This window comes from Parus major, chromosome 20, assembly GCF_001522545.3.
Source record: "Parus major isolate Abel chromosome 20, Parus_major1.1, whole genome shotgun sequence".
NCBI lineage: Eukaryota > Metazoa > Chordata > Aves > Passeriformes > Paridae > Parus > Parus major.
Window position 1 is genome coordinate 2,862,417 of NC_031788.1, and position 21,373 is coordinate 2,883,789.

General features: G+C 44.6%; 2 protein-coding genes across 3 annotated transcripts in view; one reads left to right on the plus strand and one right to left on the minus strand.

Annotated features, from left to right (window-relative positions):
• TRPC4AP (transient receptor potential cation channel subfamily C member 4 associated protein) overlaps nucleotides 1-21,153 on the plus strand; it is a 34,000-nt gene extending 12,847 nt beyond the window's left edge. For both annotated transcript variants that reach the window (XM_015647269.3, XM_033519098.1), the window contains exons 5-19: nucleotides 322-377; nucleotides 1,904-2,032; nucleotides 3,128-3,329; nucleotides 4,817-5,005; nucleotides 6,037-6,179; nucleotides 10,343-10,474; nucleotides 11,161-11,219; nucleotides 13,189-13,290; nucleotides 14,626-14,709; nucleotides 15,006-15,096; nucleotides 15,608-15,748; nucleotides 16,813-16,921; nucleotides 17,123-17,235; nucleotides 17,453-17,659; nucleotides 18,621-21,153. In XM_015647269.3, the coding sequence (XP_015502755.1) occupies nucleotides 322-377; nucleotides 1,904-2,032; nucleotides 3,128-3,329; nucleotides 4,817-5,005; nucleotides 6,037-6,179; nucleotides 10,343-10,474; nucleotides 11,161-11,219; nucleotides 13,189-13,290; nucleotides 14,626-14,709; nucleotides 15,006-15,096; nucleotides 15,608-15,748; nucleotides 16,813-16,921; nucleotides 17,123-17,235; nucleotides 17,453-17,659; nucleotides 18,621-18,758 (1,895 nt within the window). In that variant the 3' untranslated portion in view covers nucleotides 18,759-21,153. The remainder of the gene's footprint in view (nucleotides 1-321; nucleotides 378-1,903; nucleotides 2,033-3,127; nucleotides 3,330-4,816; nucleotides 5,006-6,036; nucleotides 6,180-10,342; nucleotides 10,475-11,160; nucleotides 11,220-13,188; nucleotides 13,291-14,625; nucleotides 14,710-15,005; nucleotides 15,097-15,607; nucleotides 15,749-16,812; nucleotides 16,922-17,122; nucleotides 17,236-17,452; nucleotides 17,660-18,620) is intronic.
• Nucleotides 1-21,373, minus strand: part of LOC107213168 (perilipin-3-like) — a 663,366-nt gene that overhangs the window by 602,213 nt on the left and 39,780 nt on the right. The window lies entirely within an intron of this gene.

Below are 21,373 nucleotides of genomic sequence, written 5' to 3' on the forward strand. Positions count from 1 at the left end.
TTTTAAATATTAAAATGCTGTGGTAAAGCAGATTGAAGGATTTTCTATGAAGTCCAGGTGCTGAGAAAACAAGCATGAGTTTCCAGTGGAGAAAACTGCATGAACTGTCATTTTTTTCCCCCATACAAAAATAATTTAGCATGTGAACAGGTTGGATGCAGAGTGTTTCTTGTGGCTTCAGTCCCATAAGGCACTTGCACAAATGCTCTGAGCTGGCAGCCTGAAATTGTCACCTATCCTGTAGCTCTCCATGTCCCTCCCACAGCCACTGGGGTTCCTTGGCAGGGAATGGCTGCTGACTGTCTGCTCTCTCCTTTGCAGTAAGTGATGACCTCATCAAGGACTGTTTAAGCATACTGTACAACACCTGTATATGTGTAAGTACATCTCTCCTGGTCACTTTTTGCATGTGCTACTTGATAAGACGACAAACAGACTCTTTTAAGTGTAATTTGAACTTACTCTGAAGCTTTACATAAAAATTCCTTCAGTTAAATACAGAATCACTCTCTGTTTTGATGTGTTGCTCATATAATTTGTTTTCTGAGCCTCACTGTCATGCTGAAGTTTCCTTGTTTGGATCTTTCTGTCTCTGTCTTTCCACTGAAAGCTGTGCCAGCCTTTGTTACGTTCCAGCTTAAAATCTGGAGCTGGGAGTGGATGCCTGTTGAGCCCAGCTCCAGCTGGTCTTGTTCAGAACTGGGGCTGGCAGAGGGTTTTAAATTTGATCCTGAAACTCCATGTGCTGGATTTTAGTTCAGTTCAGTCATGGCAGATCAGTGCAAAGGAAGGTGCTGGGTTAAAGGCCTCTGGAAATACCTTGTCATTAAAATCCTGAAGCTAAAAGCAAAGGCCTCAGATTATGCATGCAGGGAACATTCTCAGGATTGTTTACTTCATCACACACCTCATTATGCCATAAGCTAGGGAACATTATTTAACAAAAATTTTTAAAAAAAGAGCCAGTTAGTGGCTTGGAGCTCTTCCAAAAATATCAGTCTAATCTCCAGAGTTTGAGTCTTACCTAGATCATGTCTCACTGATAAGGATCTGTGTGCACACGGGAGGGGGAAGAGAGGGAGCACTTTTTTCCTTGGCTTGGATGATTTATTTTTTTATCTGCAGGTAATGCAACTTCTGCAAACTGAGAATAGCATGATATTGTAAAAAACAATTTTGCAATTTCTAGACTAGCTGCTCTGTTTTAATTCACTTTGGTATTATTGCTGGCATTGGATGAGAACTGTCCAGGATCACAGAAATGGTCTGTGGGCAATATTAGCTATTTTTATGCTTATCTGCAAATACTGGGGGATTATCTTTGGTTCTGTGAATACTTGGAATATGTCAGTCATGGATAAGACACAGTTTTGCAAGCAGTGGGGATGTAGTTGTGAGTTCCAGGAAAGCCTGGCTGTGCTCTCAGCAGAGCTCAGAACATGAAGGGCAGCTTTAAACTTGGGTTTTCATGGCTCAGCCTGACCTAGGAGTTCATCACCCCGCTCTTTAATGCCAGTGCTTGACATGGGTTGCTCAGACAGAGCAGTGCTGAGGGCTCAGGAGCTGCTGTGTGTGCAGACCATGGCAGGGAGCTGATCACACTTTGTATGGCAAAGCAGAGCCAGGTCCCTGTGGTGTGTGCCCAGGCAGGCGGGGTTGGCTTTACACTCAGACAAAGAAAAGGCTGCCATGAGCTGAAACCTCATCCCAGCAGTGTTACCAGCACCACGCTGACTTCAGACAAGGACTGGAGATGGTTTTGGTTGCCACAAACACAGCATTTCCTGGTTTCAGGAGCAGCTGGCTCAGCAGCACATCACCTGTAGGGCTGTGCTGCATGTGCTGTGCCCCATGGCTGCTCTCACGGGGTGGGCTCTCACGGGCTGTGTGCGCTCATTTCCAGACGGAAGGAGTCACGAGGCGCCTGGCAGAGAGAAACGACTTTGTGTTGTTCCTGTTTACACTGATGACAAACAAAAAGACATTCCTACAAACTGCAACGCTGATTGAAGATATCCTGGGAGTTAAAAAGGTTGGTTAATACTTTCTTAATATCATTTGTATGGCTTTCCAGCCCAGTAGAGGAGAGACAGCTGCTTCTTTGAGGAGTTGCTGAGGATAGTTCTCTAAGCTGCCATTCTCAGTTCTTGCAGCTTATTTGAAACCTGCCTGTTCACAGTGGTAAATAACTTCAATCACTTTTCATAAAGAAGCCAAACTATTCTTATGGTGTTATACTTGTAGTGCTTTTACCCAGTTCAGAGAATGATGGGAGCTATGTCCCCATGATCTGAGGCCCTCACTGTCATTGAAGAACAGCCCATACTACAAATAAAGAAAATAAACCTCATATAAATTCAGTTTTCATCCTTGCTTGCTGATTGTATTTCATATACTTTACTTGTCTTCCTCACATCTGGGAGGTTTCCTCTGTATTTGTGGGTGTTTGTCACCTCTGAGAAGTTGTAGGCTGGGGACATGGGCCACTTAAATCTTCTGCACCAACCTGGTTATTGAACTTACTTACCAGCAGCATTGCAGCTCAGTGCCCTGATGTGATGCAAGTAAAATATTTGAGGTGTAACCTTGGGAAAACCTTGATTGGAAAGTGACTGTGTACATTTTGTGGAGAAGGCCAGGAGTCTGGAACTTGATACTTTATTATTTAGAATAAGATTGAGATTGATGTACTTCCTGAAATAGGAAACAAGCTTAGTTTATCTGAACAAAAATGTGGGGTTTTCTTCTGAAAGCTGTTTTCAACATCTTTATTTAAAAGAACTTCTGATGAAAAGACTGAGAAATAATTTAGAAGTTCTTATCTGTGAATTTCAAAGAAAAGACAGAATTGGAAAACAAAATTGAAACTTCTAATACCTAAACATAGTTTATGTATTAAATTAAGTTGTTGTTTTGTGGGTTTTTTAGTTTAAAAAGGCCTCAATTTTTTTGTAAATATAAACATAGTATTTTAAATGTGGATATCTGTACTTTTGGAATTGCTAAGCCTGACAACAGTTGTAAATCCCAGCTAACACTGGAATAACCCAGAGAGCTCCCCAGGGAGCATCTGCCAGTGTTCACTTATTGACCATCCCATGTGACTGAGCTGGTGTTGCCTCCCCAGGAAATGATCCAGCTGGATGATATTCCCAACCTGGCAAGCCTGGTGTCCAGCTTTGACCAGCAGCAGCTGGCCAACTTCTGCAGGATCCTGGCTGTCACCATCTCAGAGCTCGACACGGGCAGTGATGACAAGCACACACTTCTGGCCAAAAATGCCCAGCAGAAAAAAAACTTGGGCCCTTCCCGAGCTGAAATTAATCAAGGTAATTGTTGTGCTGTGAACAAATCAGAATAATCTCAGCAATGTATAAAATTTTTCTCTTCTCAGTGTCACGTAGTGTTATGTTTCTGAAAGATACTGAAAGTGTTGTGTCTTACAAAGCATTTTTCTGGATTCACTCCTCTCAGATTGTTTCCTGGAAACAATCTTTCTTGTTAGTAAAACTTTATAGCTTTTGGTTTCAGATGGTTGCTAATTAGGTGGGTTAATTTCTGTCATTTCAGCACTCTCTGAGTGGCTTAAAATAATTTGGTTTGTTTTCTGTGTCTCAGCCACATCCACAGTCTTCCCATTAGCAGCTCTCAATAATTCTGTGTCCTCCATAAAATATGAATTCCTAAACTAAAGCTGCCTGCAGTGTGGTTGCTGTTGGAGTAGCTCCTTCTCTGATTTTATCTGATGTTGTCCTGAACAGGATGTCTTGAAAGAGAAGTGTGTTTAATATTAATTATGTTGCCCAGTGTTACCAAATCAGCCTTGGAAATCTGTGGGGCTGATCTGAGCCTTAACTTTGGACACAGTGCAGCTTGCCTTATTTTGCTGAGTACTTCTCAGTGCAGAAGTCTTGCCTAGAAGAATGAGTAGGAATTGAAAAAGTTAAAGTACCATCAGATGTAGAATCTGCTGTTTTCAGCTCTTACTGTGCTGAAAAGCTTTTGGGCTCCTGAAGCAGATATTTGTGTAGGCCCATGCCAAGCAAATGTTTAGCTGATCATTTTTATGGGCACAATCACAGACTGATTCTAAGGCTGTACTGTATATTCTATTTTTAACATTTTATCAGGGAGCCTATTCTTTCAGAGATGCAGCTCTCTCATGTAATGTTCATGGCCAAATTCTTTGTCCTTTTCTCCTTGCCCTGGAATTGGGAAGTGAAGCTTTAGCCGTGTATTTTTAATAAACAGGTCCTGTAATTAAGTCATTCTTTAGGGCAAAATGCACCTCCCCAAACATTTCTGTCCTTGCACTGCTCTTTCTAAGGGTGCAGTTGCACAGTTAAAACCCTCACACCTGGAGCTGCTGTGGTGTGTTCTCCACCTGTTTTGCTCCATGAGGAGCTAATTCAGGAGCCTGGTACATAAAAAGCTGTCCCCTTTCCCTCCCTGCTGCTGCAGGGAGCCAGTTCAGTCACTCCAGACCAACACCACAGGAGGGGAAGTGAAGGAGGAAAGGGGAGGTGGAGCTGCCACTTGCAAAAGCTGCTGCTTTATTTCTGCCAGCTTAGTTTTCAGCCAGATCAGTTCCTTGATAAGACTGGAGAACAACACTGAATTATTCCTGGGCTATGGATGCTCTCTTCCAGTCCTTAACAGGAGAATGCACTGAATTCTTCCATCTTCAGAATATTTTAACCAGATCTTTTGAACCATACACTTCTGTATTCCTAAAGTAGATGTGCTGGTACCTTGTGATATTAAATTGTAATAAAATTATTTCTCTGGTTTTTTGGTTTGTTTTTTTTTTCCCCAGCTACACTTCTGAATATTCCAGGCTTCATTGAGCGGTTGTGCAAACTGGCCACACGGAAGGTGTCTGAAACAACAGGGACTTCCAGCTTCCTGCAGGAGCTGGAGGAGTGGTACACCTGGCTGGACAATGCCCTAGTGCTGGATGCACTGATGAGAGTGGCAAATGAAGAGGCAGAGCAGAGCAGTACAGGTACCTGGCTTGCATCCCTCCACCCACCAGCAGCTCATGCATGACTTTAACTTTTCTCAGGGTTTGCCACGTGTTGTTTTCCTTCCATCTCGTCCTGATTCTCCTTTTCTTTCCTGGAGGACTCATATATCAACATTTAGGTCTGACTCCTGTTTTGTTCTCACCTAGCACTGATTTTTTACTGAATTAAAGTTAGCCAAAGGAGAGATTCTCCAGCAATGTGTGCCCTTTGCACACGTAGCTAACACTGAAATGCTGTGCATCCTCAGCCCTGACCTCTGGAGTGATTAAATAACCCTTCTGAGGTATGTGGCTTCACCAGCATTCTACTCTAAAACTTTGGCTCATGGCTTTGGGTTCAAATGCTTCACACCAAGCAAATGGCCCCTTCTTTAAAAAGGAAAAGTAGTTCCAGCTAAATTGAAGAAGTTAATTGGAAAAAAATAATTGTTCCAGTGGAAGTGTTAATACAACTGTAGGAAAATGCTTTGGAGCATGTGTGTGGTTTGTTTCTTCACCCTTTGGTATGACAAAAATGCAGTGTATGCCTGGTAGAACTCAAAGTACTTCATACTCCTGTTTCTGCTCTTAGCAGGGTAATTCTCTCTAAGGTTCTGAAATTTATTTAACTGTGGCCTAAGAATACTGCTACTGAGGTATGAAATGAAAGTAGATTTAATAGTAAGTGATTCTGATAATCTCCCATCTACTTTTATTGCCTTTCTGCTATGCCCTGATGCTAATTCATTTAGGTGAGCCTACTTATTTTAGGTAGCTGCTGCCATTTAGTTTGTAATGGAAAAATAATTTTAAAAATCTGACTTTATCTCCTCTGAATTTTCAGCTATATTTTTTCTCTAGTATGTAATTCAGATTAGTTATTTGCTGTACATCACTGTTTTTAGTTAAGAAGAAAATTCCAGCAGATGTGCTGCTCCTTCATCTGCAGTGTTCAGTGTAAAAACATCAACTGTAACAAATCCTTTCTTATTGAAGCTGTCTCAGTCTCACATCTTTGCCATCTTTTTCAGAGTCTTCAGATGAGAGTGGACTGGCCAACACCTCCACAAGGACACAGCTGCCCCAGTCTATGAAGATCATGCACGAGATCATGTACAAGCTGGAGGTGCTGTATGTTCTCTGTGTGCTGCTCATGGGCAGGCAGAGGAACCAGGTGAGCCCCAGTGGATGCTCACACTCACAGCTGGTGTCTCTTTAAACCTGAGTGCTCATGAGTGAGGGCATGGACACAGAAACAGCAGGGCAAAGCTCAAGGTGCAGAGCTGGGCAGTCCCATCCTGGCAGCCCTGTCCAGAAAACAGGCAGCATTTCCCTGGGAGCAGCACACTGCTCTGCAGAGCTCTGCTCTGGTGCAGGAGGATGCCTCCTGTGTGAGGATCCTGGATGCTGCAGGAGCTGCAGTCAGGTGTACTCCCCTCTTTTGGTGCCCTGGTGGCCAGTTTGGATGGAGCCCCCCTCTTCAGGCCTTACCCTTCTTTGCTGCTTTCACTTTTGGAAACGCCATGGGTGATTTTTGCAGCATATTGCCATGTCTTGGCAAAGTGTGAGCATGCTGTTAAACTCCCAGCTGGGGAGATACACTTCAGTGCTGTCTGCACTGGTCACTGCCTGGAAATTCCACTCATCTGCTCCTTTGCCTTTTTTCCTTTTGAAATTAAAAAAAATATATAAATTTTTTTTCCTGCCTTACACAGGCTTATGAAGAACCAGTCACTGCAGCTTGGCTGTGGTTTGATTTAAATGGGTCAAAAGCAGGTTGTGAAGGGAAAGGCAAAGCAATCCTTGGTGCAGTTTTGACAGGTTTCCAGCTTTGGCAGTCTGCTCAGCTCAGCAGAACTTGGGATAGCAGGGCCATTCAGATGTCCTGGACACTGGGAGGGCCAGACTGCTGTGAGTTATTGAGAGGCTGTTGTATTAGGCAGGAGAGGCTGTGTTGTGGGCAGGAGCACATTTATCTGGAGTATTTTGTTTTCTGGTAGTAACCTCCCAGGGTATCAGTCACAAACACTCCCCAGGGCAATCCCCATAATCTCTAAATCTGAATACAGGTGCAGTTGTAGTTCAGTCTCAAACATAACTGAGCTGTTCCCTCTGAACCTACAGCAGAGCTTGTGGACTTCCCATCCCTGCAAGTGTTCAAGGCTGGGACTTGGAGCAGCCTGGTCTGGTGGAAGGTGTCCCTGCCCATGGCAGGGCAGTGAGATGGGCTTTAACATCCCTTCCATCTCAAAGCATCTTAGGTGTTGAGATTCTGAGCAGACACTTGGCATTAAAAGAAGCAGATTCTGCATAAGAGGAAGCAGATGGCACCAGTAATTCTTCCAGAAACAACAGTCACTACCATAAACAACTCCTAATCATGTTGTCATTCCTTTTAGAAGTGCTGTTTCTGTTAGGCATGAAATAAAATGCTTTAAAATAATAAATAAATAATAATAAAATGCCCAAAACATAACTGAAACTACCAAACATGGATCTATTAGGAGGACTTTTTCTTTTCCATTATACCAAGGCAGATAATTCATCCCTGCTTGAGTTCTCTACAAGAGTGCAGGTTTATAGATACTACAGAAACTGCTTGCACTCATCCTGCTGCTGCTGGAGGGAGCTGGAGGTACTGGATTCCTTCCTTCCCTGGGTCACTTCTGGTGTGTTCCTGTCAAATGTGACAAGGCAAAAAAAATGTGCTGCTGAAGCAGCTAGCTTTGAAGATGAATTTATGTTTTAATTTCCTGGGAACACAACTCTTATTCTTCATCTGCTATATCTGCAGATGGGAAATCCAAGGATAAAGGCTCCAGTTCACTTCTTCCCAGGACTGATTCAGGACTGGAGTTGAATTCTTGAAGGATTTGAGTTACTGCATTCCCAAACACTTCTTGTCCATAGACAGGGGGTTTTTTGTTTGTTTGTTTTAGGTTTTTTGTTTTGGTTGTTTTTTGTTTGTTTGCTTGTTTTCTGGGGGAGTTGGCTTGGGGATTTTTTGTCATTTTGTTTTGTGAAATCCTCTGCCTTTAAAACACATGCTACATCCTTCATTCCTTAATCTGCATAAGACTTGTTTGTCAGATTTGAATCCTCTGCCCTTGCTGAGAGCCAGGCAGAGGCAGAGCTGGAGCTGAGCTGTTCTCCATGGGAAGCTCTGGAATGCAGGCACAGCACTGTGCAATAGCACCCTCAGACAAGCTTTTCAGCTGCTTTTTGGTCTCTTTTCTGTGAAGAAATAGAAGCACAGGATCTGTGGCACCAGTCTGAGCAGCCAAAGGACTTGCTGGTTTCAGATTGGATTGATTTTGCATAGAATTTTATTAAGGGCATCACAAACCTGCTTCAGTCTGCTGTGGTAATAGACATAATGATCTGGCATTTGCTTGAAGCAAGGTGCAGCCTCCCAAAGTTGACCTGTCCCCAAATGAATCTCTGAATCCTTGGTTTAAACTTGATTGCTGGCTAATTTGCATAAATTGATAACTGTGGTAGCAGTGACTTGGCTCTTGCTGTTGCCACGTTGGGGATGATCTCACCCTTGGGAATAAGTGGTGTTTCTCTGTAGTTCCGGGCCTTCTCATTATGGCCACACCCTAAATTACTCTCCTTGTGGATTTTTCTAGGCTGTCCTGCATGTCTGTGTTGTAGTGAAGAGCCATCAGCTGATTTCCTTGCTCCTGCTGTAGGGAGCCACACTGCACACACAGAAACTCAGCAGAGACAGTTTTAGTTGAGAAAGCAACAGAGCAATTCCTGTGAAGCTGGATGGCAGCAGGAAAAAGCCAAAGTAGCTTGAAGGTTGAATATAGAGCAGGGATTGTCTTGGCATCCTCAGGCAGAGTAATTGTAATGAGATTGGGCTCTGGGAGAAAGAGTAATGCAGAGGCAGTGATGTGACTGAGGAGCTCGGTCAGGTGAGAATTCAGAGCTGAGCAAACTAAACTGCACAGATCTGAAATGTGAGTTGTTTGGAAAGGAGCAGATCCAGGAGTTAAAACTGAGCATAGAGAGTTCTTCCTTTAGTGAGGCTTGAGGCCCTTGCAGGCAGCTCACATGCTTGGCTTCCTCCTGTTGTGCCTTTGCCATGGAGGGGCAGGAGCACTACAAGGAGTACTTTGTTCAGAGAGATTCCCCAGAGCTGCTGTGACTAAACCCAGGTGTCCAAGAGTGTTTCATAATAATGGAGCACCAGAGGACTCCAAGCTCAGCTGTCAGGGCAGCATGGGTGGGGTGGCAAGGAGCTGGATGCTCCTCAGGTGTGTATTTGTCCAGCAGCAGGAATGTGATTTCCATGAAGATGGGACAGCTGGTGGCTACAGCCAAGAGGAGTGCAAAAATCCATTGCTTTGCTGAAAGCTAGAACTAAAACCTGTAAAAGAGCATCAGCTTCAGATATTTTGGTTCATGCAGGTATTTGAGTAAATAGAATGAAGTAGATTGATCTGCTTGAAATCCTGCTGGTTACAGTTCTGGATCTTGGGACAACCTGGGGTATTTTTAAGTGATTTTGTTTGTTGATTTTAAGGAACTTGTCCATTACTTGAGCACATAATTTTTGCAGAATGTTGGACATTCCAGTCATGTGGTTTTCATCTGTACTCACATCTGAAGGAATAATGTTTGTCCTAGGCCTACAGCTGATATGAATCCCACTTTCTATTTCCCTTAGTCCTCATCTTCTAAATTCCTTACATCAAAAGTATCCCAGCTTGGACTGAAGGTATTAAACAGCTGTTCACACCAAAATTATTAGCTTTTTTTGTATGAATAAAAAAATGTATCAGGCAGACTGATAAATGAACCTGAGCAATTTGACTTTTTTTTCTCTAAAGTTCAGCTTCCCTTTAACCTGAAGGAGCAGCATGGTGTGGTTGTGTTACTGCTGGACTCTGCTCAGGATTCCTGCTCAGGTCATGTGAACAAAACCAATATTGATGGGTTTTGTTGTCATCAGAGGCCTGCCTGAGCTGCAGCCATGTGTCTGGAGAGGGAAAGGACACTCAGGGGATTGAGTGGCTGCAGAGTGTCCCAGCTCTGATTTTTGGTGTAGATGCATTTTCAGTGTGGAATGCTGGAAGTGATGTCCTGGTGCCCAAAGCTGCTTCCAGAGACATAGAGAAGCACTGCTGAAGAGCTTTATTCCAAAGTGCCTGTTTCCTATCCATGTCCACCAAATGGAAAGTGCTGCACTGTGGTTAACACAAACTCTTGCTGTTTGAGACATCCTTTTGTCAGAGAATGACATCATTGTGCCCATCTTTTGCCAGACTACATTAAATCAGTGTTTGAGGCTGGAGCAGACGTGTTTGTACTTCTCTTGTTCCCCAGGTTCATAAAATGATAGCAGAGTTCAGACTCATTCCTGGCCTCAATAACCTGTTTGACAAACTCATCTGGAGGAAGCACTCAGCCTCAGCCCTGGTTCTGCATGGACACAACCAGAACTGTGATTGCAGCCCGGTGAGGAACTTCTGGAATTCTCTCATGGATTTTCATCTTGGCACACAATTCTGAGGAGCTGTGCTGAGTAACTGGGTGTTTGGATAATCATTGCCTTGAGATGTGGTAGCATTCAGATTTTGATGGATTATTTATTGCATTAAAGTCTATCCTTGGCTTATGCTATAAATTTAGCAGGGCAAATTTATCCTCTCCCCTCTCTCCTAGTTTGTTGATTTTAAGGAAGGTGTCCATTTTGGGAATTGAAAAAGGAGTAAATTTCTGGACCCTGGAGGCCAGAGGTAGAAGACAGCCAAAATTCAAATAAATGGTACCTAGGAGAGGCACAGAGTACAAATTGTGACACAGTCAGGTTTAGAGGGGTTGGGTTTTGTGTTGGACTCTTTATATTTTTTTTTTTCTTTCCAAACCTAGACATTCTGAATTGATCAGTACAATTCTAAGCTTTTTTGTCTGTGTAGTGAGAAGGAATTATTACCTGTTGTATGCATAGGCTTGGAGGCAGTCTTCACTTCTGTTTTGGGAAGTACAGCCTCTCCATTTATGCAAGTCATGTGCTCTGCTGTCCAAAGGGGTTTGGTTTGGAAAGGTTTTCCATTCAGCTATTTCATGCCAGCTTTGTAACTAATGATAGCCAAAAATACTAAAGCAATAATGTTTTTTTTACCTTTCTTGTCTCCTTTTAGGACATTACTTTAAAGATACAATTCTTGAGGCTTCTTCAGAGCTTCAGTGACCACCATGAGTGAGTATGAGAAGCTGTGGTGGGTTGTGGCTTGGTGCTGTTGTGGTTCCAGGTGTCCTGGGCATGGAGCAGGCTCCATGTGAAGGGAATATTGTACTGTCCCTAAACATCATGTTCCTTTCAGCTCTTGCTGAAACAGCCTAAGAATTTGTTCTGTGGTGGGCATGTCTGAATATGTCTGGTGCACTTAAACCCAGCCCATTTTGTCTCATGTTGAGATGAGCTGAAACATGCACAGGATGAGTTAACACTTTCTGGCTGAAGGAATAAGGAGGCAGCTTCCCTCTTTTTGGCCTTCTACTGAGAGCTGACAGTGAGCCAGGGAAATAGGAAGAACTCTCCTGTCTGCCTTCTAAAGGCATGCTTTAGGAAAACTTGGGTCTGCTGGAATAGTTGGAGGGTGGGTGCTGTTTGCTTGGTGCTATTTAATGCTGTGCTGCTGGTGCAGAGGTGTTTGTGACTTGTGGAATTGTATCCTGCATTCCATCCATGTCCTGTTGCTCTCATTCAGTCCTGGGAGATGCTTTCCACCTCCTTACAAACTCCTGTGTTAGAGGCATGTTGCACTTCAGGTGCTGCTCATTCCTAGAGCCAGGCTGCTACTTTTGTGCAGGATTTTAGTTCTGTTGGATAGATTTTAAATATCAGCCTTTTTGATTGTGGAATATTAACTTTGAGAAAGAATGGGGAGCTGCTGGACATAGACAGGGAGGGAGTGCTGACCTGTTGTAAATCCTTCATGCAAGACATTGTTTGGCTGGGAATCATTCCAGGTTTTCCAATAAAATCTCTACAGGTGATGTTACTACTTAAATGGCTGCTACAAAGATCTCAGGCTTGTTTGAGCAGAAAACAGCTCCCAGCTGTAACATTTGAGCAAGTGGAATGTGTGGAATCTGTTTGAGGGGTTTAAGTAATTCCATGAACTTTCTGTGAAATCACAGATAAGCTGAGTTAACTGAGGACAGGATGAGGGCAAAGTACTTGTATGCTGATATTAATTCAGTGAAATTGTGTCCAAACCAGACTTGCAGAAGTGTTCATTGCAGGGGGAGAAGGGCTCTGTTCTCATTGCAGAAACCTGTTCAATCCACATCAAAGGGAGCTTTACACAAGAGCCTCAGTGATTTGATGACAGTGTTGGAAGCAAGAAGGAACCTCACACTCATCACTGCATCCTCTGCTCCCTGAGCTTTCCTGAAAATGAATCTTTGCTGTCTGATTTTGAACATTTGGAAGCAGAAAGACTCTCAGGGAGCACACTGCTATTGGGCAAAGGGAGCTCCTGGACTACTTTTTTATTCTTGTCAGATTTAGTCTGCATTTAGTTCACTTTACAGACAATTTATTTTCATTATGAAAAATTCAGTATTTTATAAAAAATTCATGTGCATCCCTGGCATTTATATCTATTTTTACTTTACATTTTATGATGTTTTTAAGTATTTCCAGGGCAAAGTGTGTTCAGATAATAAAATGCCAGAATGACTGAGTCCTTTTTTTGCAGTTTCTACTTTCTTGCTTAGAAAGAGATTTATTACTTAAAAAGAGCAATCACTGTAGGGTAGAGAAAAACTTCAGGAAGCTGTGAAAAAGTTTGCTATTTAATATTTATTTTGGTCTGAAATTTAGCAAAATATTGCTGAGATTTTTTTTTTTAAAATAAGCATTATCCAGAAGAAAATACTTACAAACCATAATATCCCAAGCAAGTCAGCAAAGAACCATCATCTCAAGGCTGGTCAGTGCTGGAAGTGGCATTTGGTAAATTTTGGAGGGGGTTTTCCCAAGCTGCAGCTGCCTGCTGCAGGGAGCAGAGGAGGAATGCTGTGAAGAGCAGCCAGGAGAGAGCAGCTTGCCCAGTCCTGCAGCCCTTGTGGGCCTGTGGCTCTGCTTTTCATGGAATTGCATTTTTGCCTCTTGTATTCATCCTGCTTCTCTCCCCTCCTCCCCAACTCTCTTGCTTTAGGAACAAGTATCTCCTTTTGAACAGCCAGGAGCTGAATGAGCTGAGTGCAATCTCCCATAAAGCCAACATCCCTGAGGTGGATGCAGTTGTCAACACTGACAGGTGAGAGGGGACTGAGGTTGGCACTTTCAGAGTTTTGGAAGCACTTAGACTGGAAGTTCAACATCTGCTGCTGTTTTACCTCTGTCTGTCCACCACACTCTGATTTCAGTGGGAGGTGTCCAGCTTTGTGGGATGCTGATGGTCAAATCTCAGGTGTGCTCATGCTCAGAATAAGGTGCTTTAAAAACAAAAGCAACTTTAAAACCCCTAAAAAGAGGGGTTTGAGGTCATGCTCAGGCTTCACTATGATGTGCTGCATCTGCCTGGCTGGCCTTCCTCAGGTCAGCATTGCAGACTGACCTGGAAAGTAAAATGTGATCCCTCAAATCCTTAAGTGCTCCTGCTGATTAATCTTAATTCTGGCATTCAGGAGCAGTGTGTGCACACATAAATGTCCATTTCCAGGCTGCATGAACACATCCAAGTGTCTGCTCAGGGTATTTTAAGAGCAGATAATAACCAGAATAAGCTAAATTAGATTAACATGTTAAACCACTTACAGAATCTCTTTTGTTACATTTGAGTATCTGTTAGATGGACTGTTTTGATCTAATAATCTCTTTAATTCTGCTGTACACTATTCTGGTGTATAAACCTCAGCAGATGGAAGGCTGTTTGTACAATTTAGTTTGTCAAAATACAGGGAATCAGCAGGGACTTGGTCTGCACAGAGCAGATTTACCTCACTCCAAAAGGGAATCTCTAAGAGGATTTCTAGATTGCAGTTATTATCATAATACTGTGTCTGATTGGGAAGAACTTGGGGGTTTTTTCACCCTTAGCATTTAGTTTTTATGTTGCTTTTCATGATATGTGAGATCAAGGCATTACTTGTGTATGAGTTTAATGCAGGTGGATACTCCACTGAAGGTGCTGTTTAATACAAGTAGTATTGCAGTTGTACAGCCTCTATGTTTTTACTACAACCCCATGTAGCATCCAGCTTTCCATACTCAGCTCTGCCTCTTAAATGGAATTCAGACTTTCCTTTACATTTTTGAGAAGGAAAAAAAAGGGTTCCTTTCATTCCTAAGCTCAAATGTAGTATTTTTTTCTTGTCACTTGATTCACACAAGGTGTGAATTGGTATTTCTGAAATCATTAAAATTCTGAGAGAAAGTTTTTGTTTTGGACTTACGAGGAAGTCATGTTGCAGGTATTGCAGACATTTACCAAAGGCAGTGAGGAGAACTCTTCTGCTGGTAGAACTAGCATAATATTTGTACTGTGTACTTCAATATTGAGATTTTGGTCATCAAAAGCTCTGGAGCAGTGACTGGATTGAGTGCTCAGTGATTGCCTAGCCCTCAGTTGTCATTTCTCTACCTGCTGCAGGAGCCTTGTCTGTGATGGGAAGAGAGGTTTGTTGACCAGACTGCTTCAGGTCATGAAGAAGGAACCAGCAGAATCCTCCTTCAGGTGGGTTCACTTTGCCTCTGCTGGGCTGTTGGAGACCCCTGGGATGTAGCTTTGGTTTCACCCAGCTTAGAGCAGCTGAGAGTGTTGGAGAATAAGCTGTGGAAGGGTCTGGCTTTGTAGTGCTGTGGTGGTAGTGCAGGAGTGAAGAAATCACAGCCAGTGTTTTTCTGCAGGATCAACAGGTCTGACTCCAGCTTCAGAGTGGAATGAAACAGATCAGGAACCTGGATTTAAATTACACTTGTGATCAAGTACTTCCCTTGCCCCAAAACTAACACCTTTCTTCTCTTTCTCAGGTTTTGGCAAGCGAGGGCAGTTGAAAGTTTTCTGCGAGGCACCACCTCCTATGCAGACCAGATGTTCCTCCTCAAGAGGGGACTCCTGGAGGTAAATAAGTTTATGTCAGGCATCCTCCATAGCATTCAAGAAGGATTTATCTGCAGTGAACCAAAAGTGGATAAAAACATAATGTTAAATATTCTGCTGGGTTTAAAACCCAGCAGGGAAGTGAAGGCCACTCAAGCTGCCCCCTTGCAGTAGTTGGGGAATAAAAACTCAGGGGGATAAGCCAGGATCACAGTTTACTGGAGAAATCACAGTAGATACAACAATTAATTAAAAACTGCCCCTTTTTCCTGTGTAACTATGACAAATACTGGAAACAATTCTAAAAAATACCTGTGAATTCTGCTTGTGGCAGCCAGATGTGGCCATTTGTATAACCTGCATCACCAGGAAGTTATTTTAACATCTGAATTGTTGTCTTTAGTTTGGTATTGGGACATTCAGTCACCCAAGAACTTGAAGGTAAAAGCTTTAAATACTGATGAAATCAGTCTGTGTTGTGCTGCTGCTTTGGACTGAACTGTGGCAATAACATGTTTTCCTCCCCTGCCAGCATATTCTCTACTGCATTGTTGATAGTGAGTGCAAGTCACGGGATGTGCTTCAGAGTTACTTTGACCTTCTGGGAGAGCTGATGAAATTTAATATTGATGCATTCAAGAGATTCAACAAGTACATCAACACAGATGAAAAGGTAAATATTTGTAAAAGCTGCCCCCTTTGGCTCAAGTTACTCCATAGCACTAAAACTCGGATTCATTTGGGTTTGGTGTGGTTTTAGAGCTTGGGGCTCTAAATAAACAATAAACATTAAGGGATGAATTGCCAAAGTCCCTCAGTGTTTTCAGCAGTGCTCCAGCTGTCCTGAGTCAGTGAAGGCTGAGCTGCTCAGCAAACATTACCCTGTTCCCTGATCAGGCAGCTCTAAGGTCAGGCTCAAGGGTAGCAGAACATTTCCTGTGAAGTCGCCAGATTTGTGGTTAAGGGATAGTTGTGGACTTTGAGACAGCTCCAAAAAATCTTTTACTGGAGCTTGCAGTGGGAATCCTTTATGAATAAGGCTTAAAATATTTGATACTGCAAACAGATGTAGATGTTAGATGTTATTTGAACTTAGAGACATTTTAAGAAGCCGTGGCTTATGTACTTAACTGTAAAATTGAGCTGCACATCAGTGGACAGCTCTATGCAAAGTGGATTCATGCTCTTGTGCACTTAGGACATATAAAATCAGCTGGTGGGTAGGTTCTGAATGGCCTTTTGCTCTTGCTTTTGTTACTGTAATTTTTCCCTCATTGCTGTTAGGTCTGGTAGACCTTGGAGAATGGATGTATAAATATCTTTAAAAGAAAAGTATTTATTTTTGGGTTATTTTCCTCTAGTAAATTAACTCAAACATTCTAGAGAATGTCTTTATATTTCCTGTGTGCTTCCTGTTTATTGATCTCTAACAGGGTTTGGTTCTCATTCTGTGTGACTCCTTCACCATATTCCTTCCCAGTGAAGGAATCTCACTTTCATTGCAGTGACATAGCTTCAAAAGAGATTTTAGGGATGCCAGGATGGCATTTTTCCATTCCAGAGTGTTTTTAAGGGATCCTTTGGGATCCTCAGTGCCAGTGTTGGCTTGGGCTGGGTGAGGCAGGGCTGGGAGTGATGTCTCCTCTTAGCTTGTTAGAGATAACAAAAAGGTAATGACCCCGAGTATTAATATATTGAAATCTTTTAAATTCAGCACTAAAAAGTGTTTCTGTTCAGTTCCAGATATTTTTAAATCAGATCAACAGCTCTCTGGTGGACTCCAACATGCTGGTTCGCTGCATCACGCTGTCCCTGGACCGGTTTGAGAATCAGTCTGATGCTAAAGGTGAACAGGAAGCAATGGGGTGGGACTGGAGGGTATTCACTGGTGATAATGGTTAATTTAAACTTGGGCTTTGACACTTTGGGGGTTAGACAAGGAAATGGCACTCTGAAAGTTTGAGCACCAGTTCTTACTGCCCTGGTGCTTGGATCAGGCTGTCTGAACCTCCAGCACGTGGTGATTGTGTTTCTGCTCTTGCTGCAGTTGCTGAAGTCCTGTCCGAGTGCCGCCTGTTGTCCTACATGTCCCAGATGTCCATGAGAATGTCCTTCCTCTTCCGTCTCATTAACATTATCCATGTACAGACACTCACACAGGTAAAGAGCTGGCAGGGGCCTTGCAGTTGTTTTACTGGGGCTGGAGTGGTGAGCAGGGCTAGGAGCAGGGAGGAGCCTGGTTTCTCTGGTCCCTTTTTCCTTGCTGTGTGCAGGAACGCCTCCACTCTGTGCTTTCCACTGGCTTGTTTTATAGGGATGTGTATACAACAGGTATCTTGGTATTTAGATTTTTTTACTGTGTCACTTTTACTTCCAGGAAAATGTCAGTTGTTTGAACACAAGTTTAGTTATCCTAATGCTGGCCCGAAGGAAAGAAAAGCTCCCTTTTTATCTGCGCACCTTGCAACAGATGGAATACACAGAAAAATACCCTGGATTCATCCTGAACAACTTCCACAGTCTCCTGCGATTCTGGCAGCAGCATTACCTCAACAAGGATAAAGACAGCACCTGCTTAGAAAATGTATGTGTCCCTCTTAGCATGGCAGGAGTCAATCCCAGCAACACCTGTCTGCCAGTCTCCTGGCAAAAATGGGAGGTTGGGAAGGGAAAGAAGGGAGGAATTTCTGCCCCCAGTGTCATTCCTGTGGTGCTTTTCACACCTCAGAGCCAGGCTGCCACAAGGCAGGTGCTGGGCTTCCCTGTAAACAGAGCCTGAGGTCTTGGCTCTGGCACACCGAAGTGAGGCTTGCCAGTGATGAGTGGGGTGGAGAGGCAGGGCTGGCAGGATGGCCTGGGAGGGGGAGGCAGGACAGAATCCAGTTCCCAGACTAGTTAGCACCTTAGTCAGACTGCTCCCTCTTCTTGGAGTGGCAAACAGTGCAGGAAAAATATCTGATGTAGCTGCTGGAAGCCAAGGGAGCACAGCCTGCAGGTTTGTGTGCCAGAGCTGGTTTGTCCTGGGTCACTGGTGGGTAAAAAGAACCAGTTATCCAGTTATGTGGGTGACACATGGTCTGGTGTTGGGCTGCTGGGTTGGCCCTTGGGCTTTGAGGGAATAATGCAGGGGGGGTGTGTTGGTTTTTGTGTCATCTCAGGAGTTACTTCCAGCATCAGCTTATCTGCGGCACCACAGGGTCCTGGGTTGTGTTTGGAGTGCACAGCAAAGGAGAAGTTTGGGGTTATGGGTGCACTGGCCCAGGTGGGCTGGGGTCAGCCCAGGCTGCTCTTAGCAGCTGCCAGAGGCACTGGGAGTCCTTGAGTGAATCCAGAGTGGGCAGCTGGTTGTACAGGGTGGAGCTGTTCAACACCCAGCCCTGTTCAGCACCCTGCTGGGCCCCAGGGAATCCACAGAGGGCACAGTGGGGAATCCAGAGTGGGATTGTGGGGCTGGGCAGCTCAGGCTGAACAGGAAGTGATTTTCAGCTTTGGGAGGTGTTTCCTGCTGTGGCCTCCACTGACCCCGCTGTTGTCTGTGCCCACAGAGCTCCTGTATTAGTTTTACCTACTGGAAAGAGACTGTTTCGATACTGCTCAGTCCGGACCGGACGTCCCCCTGTGCCATAGTCAGCTACATCGACGAGGCGTACATGGACATTGACAGAGACTTTTCCGAGGAGTAATTCCCCCCTCCAGGCTCTGACGGACAGCTGGGAGGGTCCCTCGCAGCCCGGGGATTTTCAGGGATACGCTGTGTAGTGTGTGTGTGTGTGTGTGTGTGTGTGTGTGCAGCTCAGAGCTGCGGAGCGTCGTCCCACCCCCGCCCCTGCCGGCCCCCAGCTCTGACCTCCGACACTCGGACAGCTCTCTGGGCAACACATTCAGGGATGTATCTTCCAGTTGTTCTGGGATAAAAATTATCACCTGCACAAACCAGCCTGTATCATTTTTTTCCTCTCTCCCAGTCCGGCGGGGCTGGCAGAAGGGGTTTTGCTGACTTGAGGGTTCTCTGTATGTGCTGGTTGAGGTGTGGCTCTCTCAGGGCTGCCAGGACGAGCAAGTGGAAAAGCACAGCAATCACCCTCCAAGTGTGAGGTCCAAGGAGCCCATTTGAGCAGGACCCCAGCACCAGCCACGTGCAAAGCCACCACGAGGACTCCTGCAGGTGGAACTCTTCCGCTGGGCTTTGGAATCAGGGCTTTGGGGTTGGTTAGAGCATGAGTGTGTGTGCGTGTGTGCTTTTAATTCCTGAGAGCCCCAGCTCCAGTCACCTCTTTACCATCGCCTTTTGGATCATTTGATCCTTTTGGATCATTTCTCTCCTGTCTGTGCATTAGGAGAGAACCTCTGCTCCTGCTGTCCTTCCTGCAGATCCTTCCCATCCGGAGGCGTTCAGCAGTGCTGGAGAACAGAGACATTGCAGTGGTGGTGGAATTGCAACAGGGGGTGGCTTTTTCAAGGAGCACTAGCATTAAAATGTACTAATTTTTTAAACTTGGCGGCTTGTCCCTTCTTGGGTAACTAATCTGGTTTTAAAATCCTTTTCAGGACCATTGCTCTTGATGTTAACCTGCTATGTTATGTCAGTCTGCTTTCAGTCCTTAATATCAACACACACATTAATCTTGAAAGTGCAATATTTACTGGAGATGTCAGTTTTTTTTTCCTGGATCTGTTTTAATCAGAATGTGTTAAATGCTGGGAATAAACACTCCTGGTTGAAAGTAACTTTGTAGGATATGTTGGGAAAGGGGGAATGGGGTTTTGGCAGTCTTGATTGCCAAACCTGCACCTGCCCTGCCTGCTCACCAACACCATGTTGTTCCAACACATTCAGATACCCAGGAATGAGATACACTACACTTAAGCCACTGTATTTAACTCAGAAACCTGTCTTGCAGCTACAGCTAAAAGAAACCAGTTTTGAAACACGCATCTGAATTTTTTTAACGTTTTCTAATTTATTAGACAAGGTGACTTCAGCTCTGTCCAGGTTCTGAAGGGGTGAGGATGTCCCAGAGCTGCAGCCTTCTGTCTCGTTGTTGCAAACAGCATGAGACCCACCCTGAGGCTCACTGTGCTGGGGCTGGAGGAGTGAAGGAGGCTCCAAGCACAGGGGCAGGACTTCTCTGAACACCTCCCTTCTCCCTTCTCTTCTCCCACACCTCAGTGTCCCTCTGTGGTCTCACAGGGTGGTTCAAGCTGCTGAGCTTGTGCAAAAGCTGGAGCCTTGCAGGATCTCCTGGGGATCCTGGTGTCCCTCCCTGGGAGCTGCATCCCGCTCTGGTGAGGCTACCCTGGAGAGCTTCTTGCCATGGCAGCTTCTCCTCTGTTCCTCACCTTGTCACCTCCACCCTGCCCCTCCTTCCCCTCTGCTCATTTCTTTCTCATCTGTACTTTTTTTTGTTCTTGGGTATTTGTGGTTTTGGTGTATCTTTGCTTCTTCTTAACTGTAATAGATGTACACTTAAAATAAATGCTTCAAATTAAAAGGCTTTTAAGTTAAGGGATGCCTTTTCCACAGTGTAGTTAATTGGTGCATCCACTGATTGCTTCTGTAACCCTGCAGTCTCGCTCCCCTCTGTGATTTAAAGACAGTTTGGGGCACAGCTGCCTCTGGCCTTGCCCGTGGGCCTGGGGAAAGCTGAGCTGAGCCCACTCCATCTCTGGGGCTCCTCCCAGGCCTGGGGCACACTCTGGGCTTTGCTGTTGGGCTGAGCCGGCAGAGAAGGGCACAGGGAAGAAACCCCTGGCAGCTCCTTCAGGGCTGGAGCATGCTGGGCTCCAGGGAAAAGGCTCTGCCCCAGTGCACAGAGGGTGACAGGCAAATCCTTTGGGATGTCTGTCCATGCCAGATGCCTCAATCTCATGGTGACAGGGACCAGACCCATGGAAGTGGCAGTGGGCTCTGGGCTGGGATGGGAGGGAGGTGGGACCCCTGGTACTAACAAATACCTCTGGAAGTCTGCACTGTCCCCATGGATTGCTGAGGTTCATGCTGCCCTGATTAATTCCAATTTGCTAACTGCAAATAAACATATTAAATGGAAACTATTAAAGAAATCTATTTTAAAGAAACGAGTGGAGATGTCTTTCTTTCTAGTGCCTTTGCCAAAGCCATAACCTCCTCTAGGGCTGTAGTAGGGGGTTTTATGTTCTCAGGAGTGGTGGCTGAGGTCTGTCCTGCCTCCTGCCTCAGCTCTGGTCCCCTGCAGATGTGTTTTGGTGGGGAGCTATGAGGAAAGTCCCAAGCCAGGACCATGGAACTGGGAGAGGGAGGACTGGGTTTCTCTCCTGT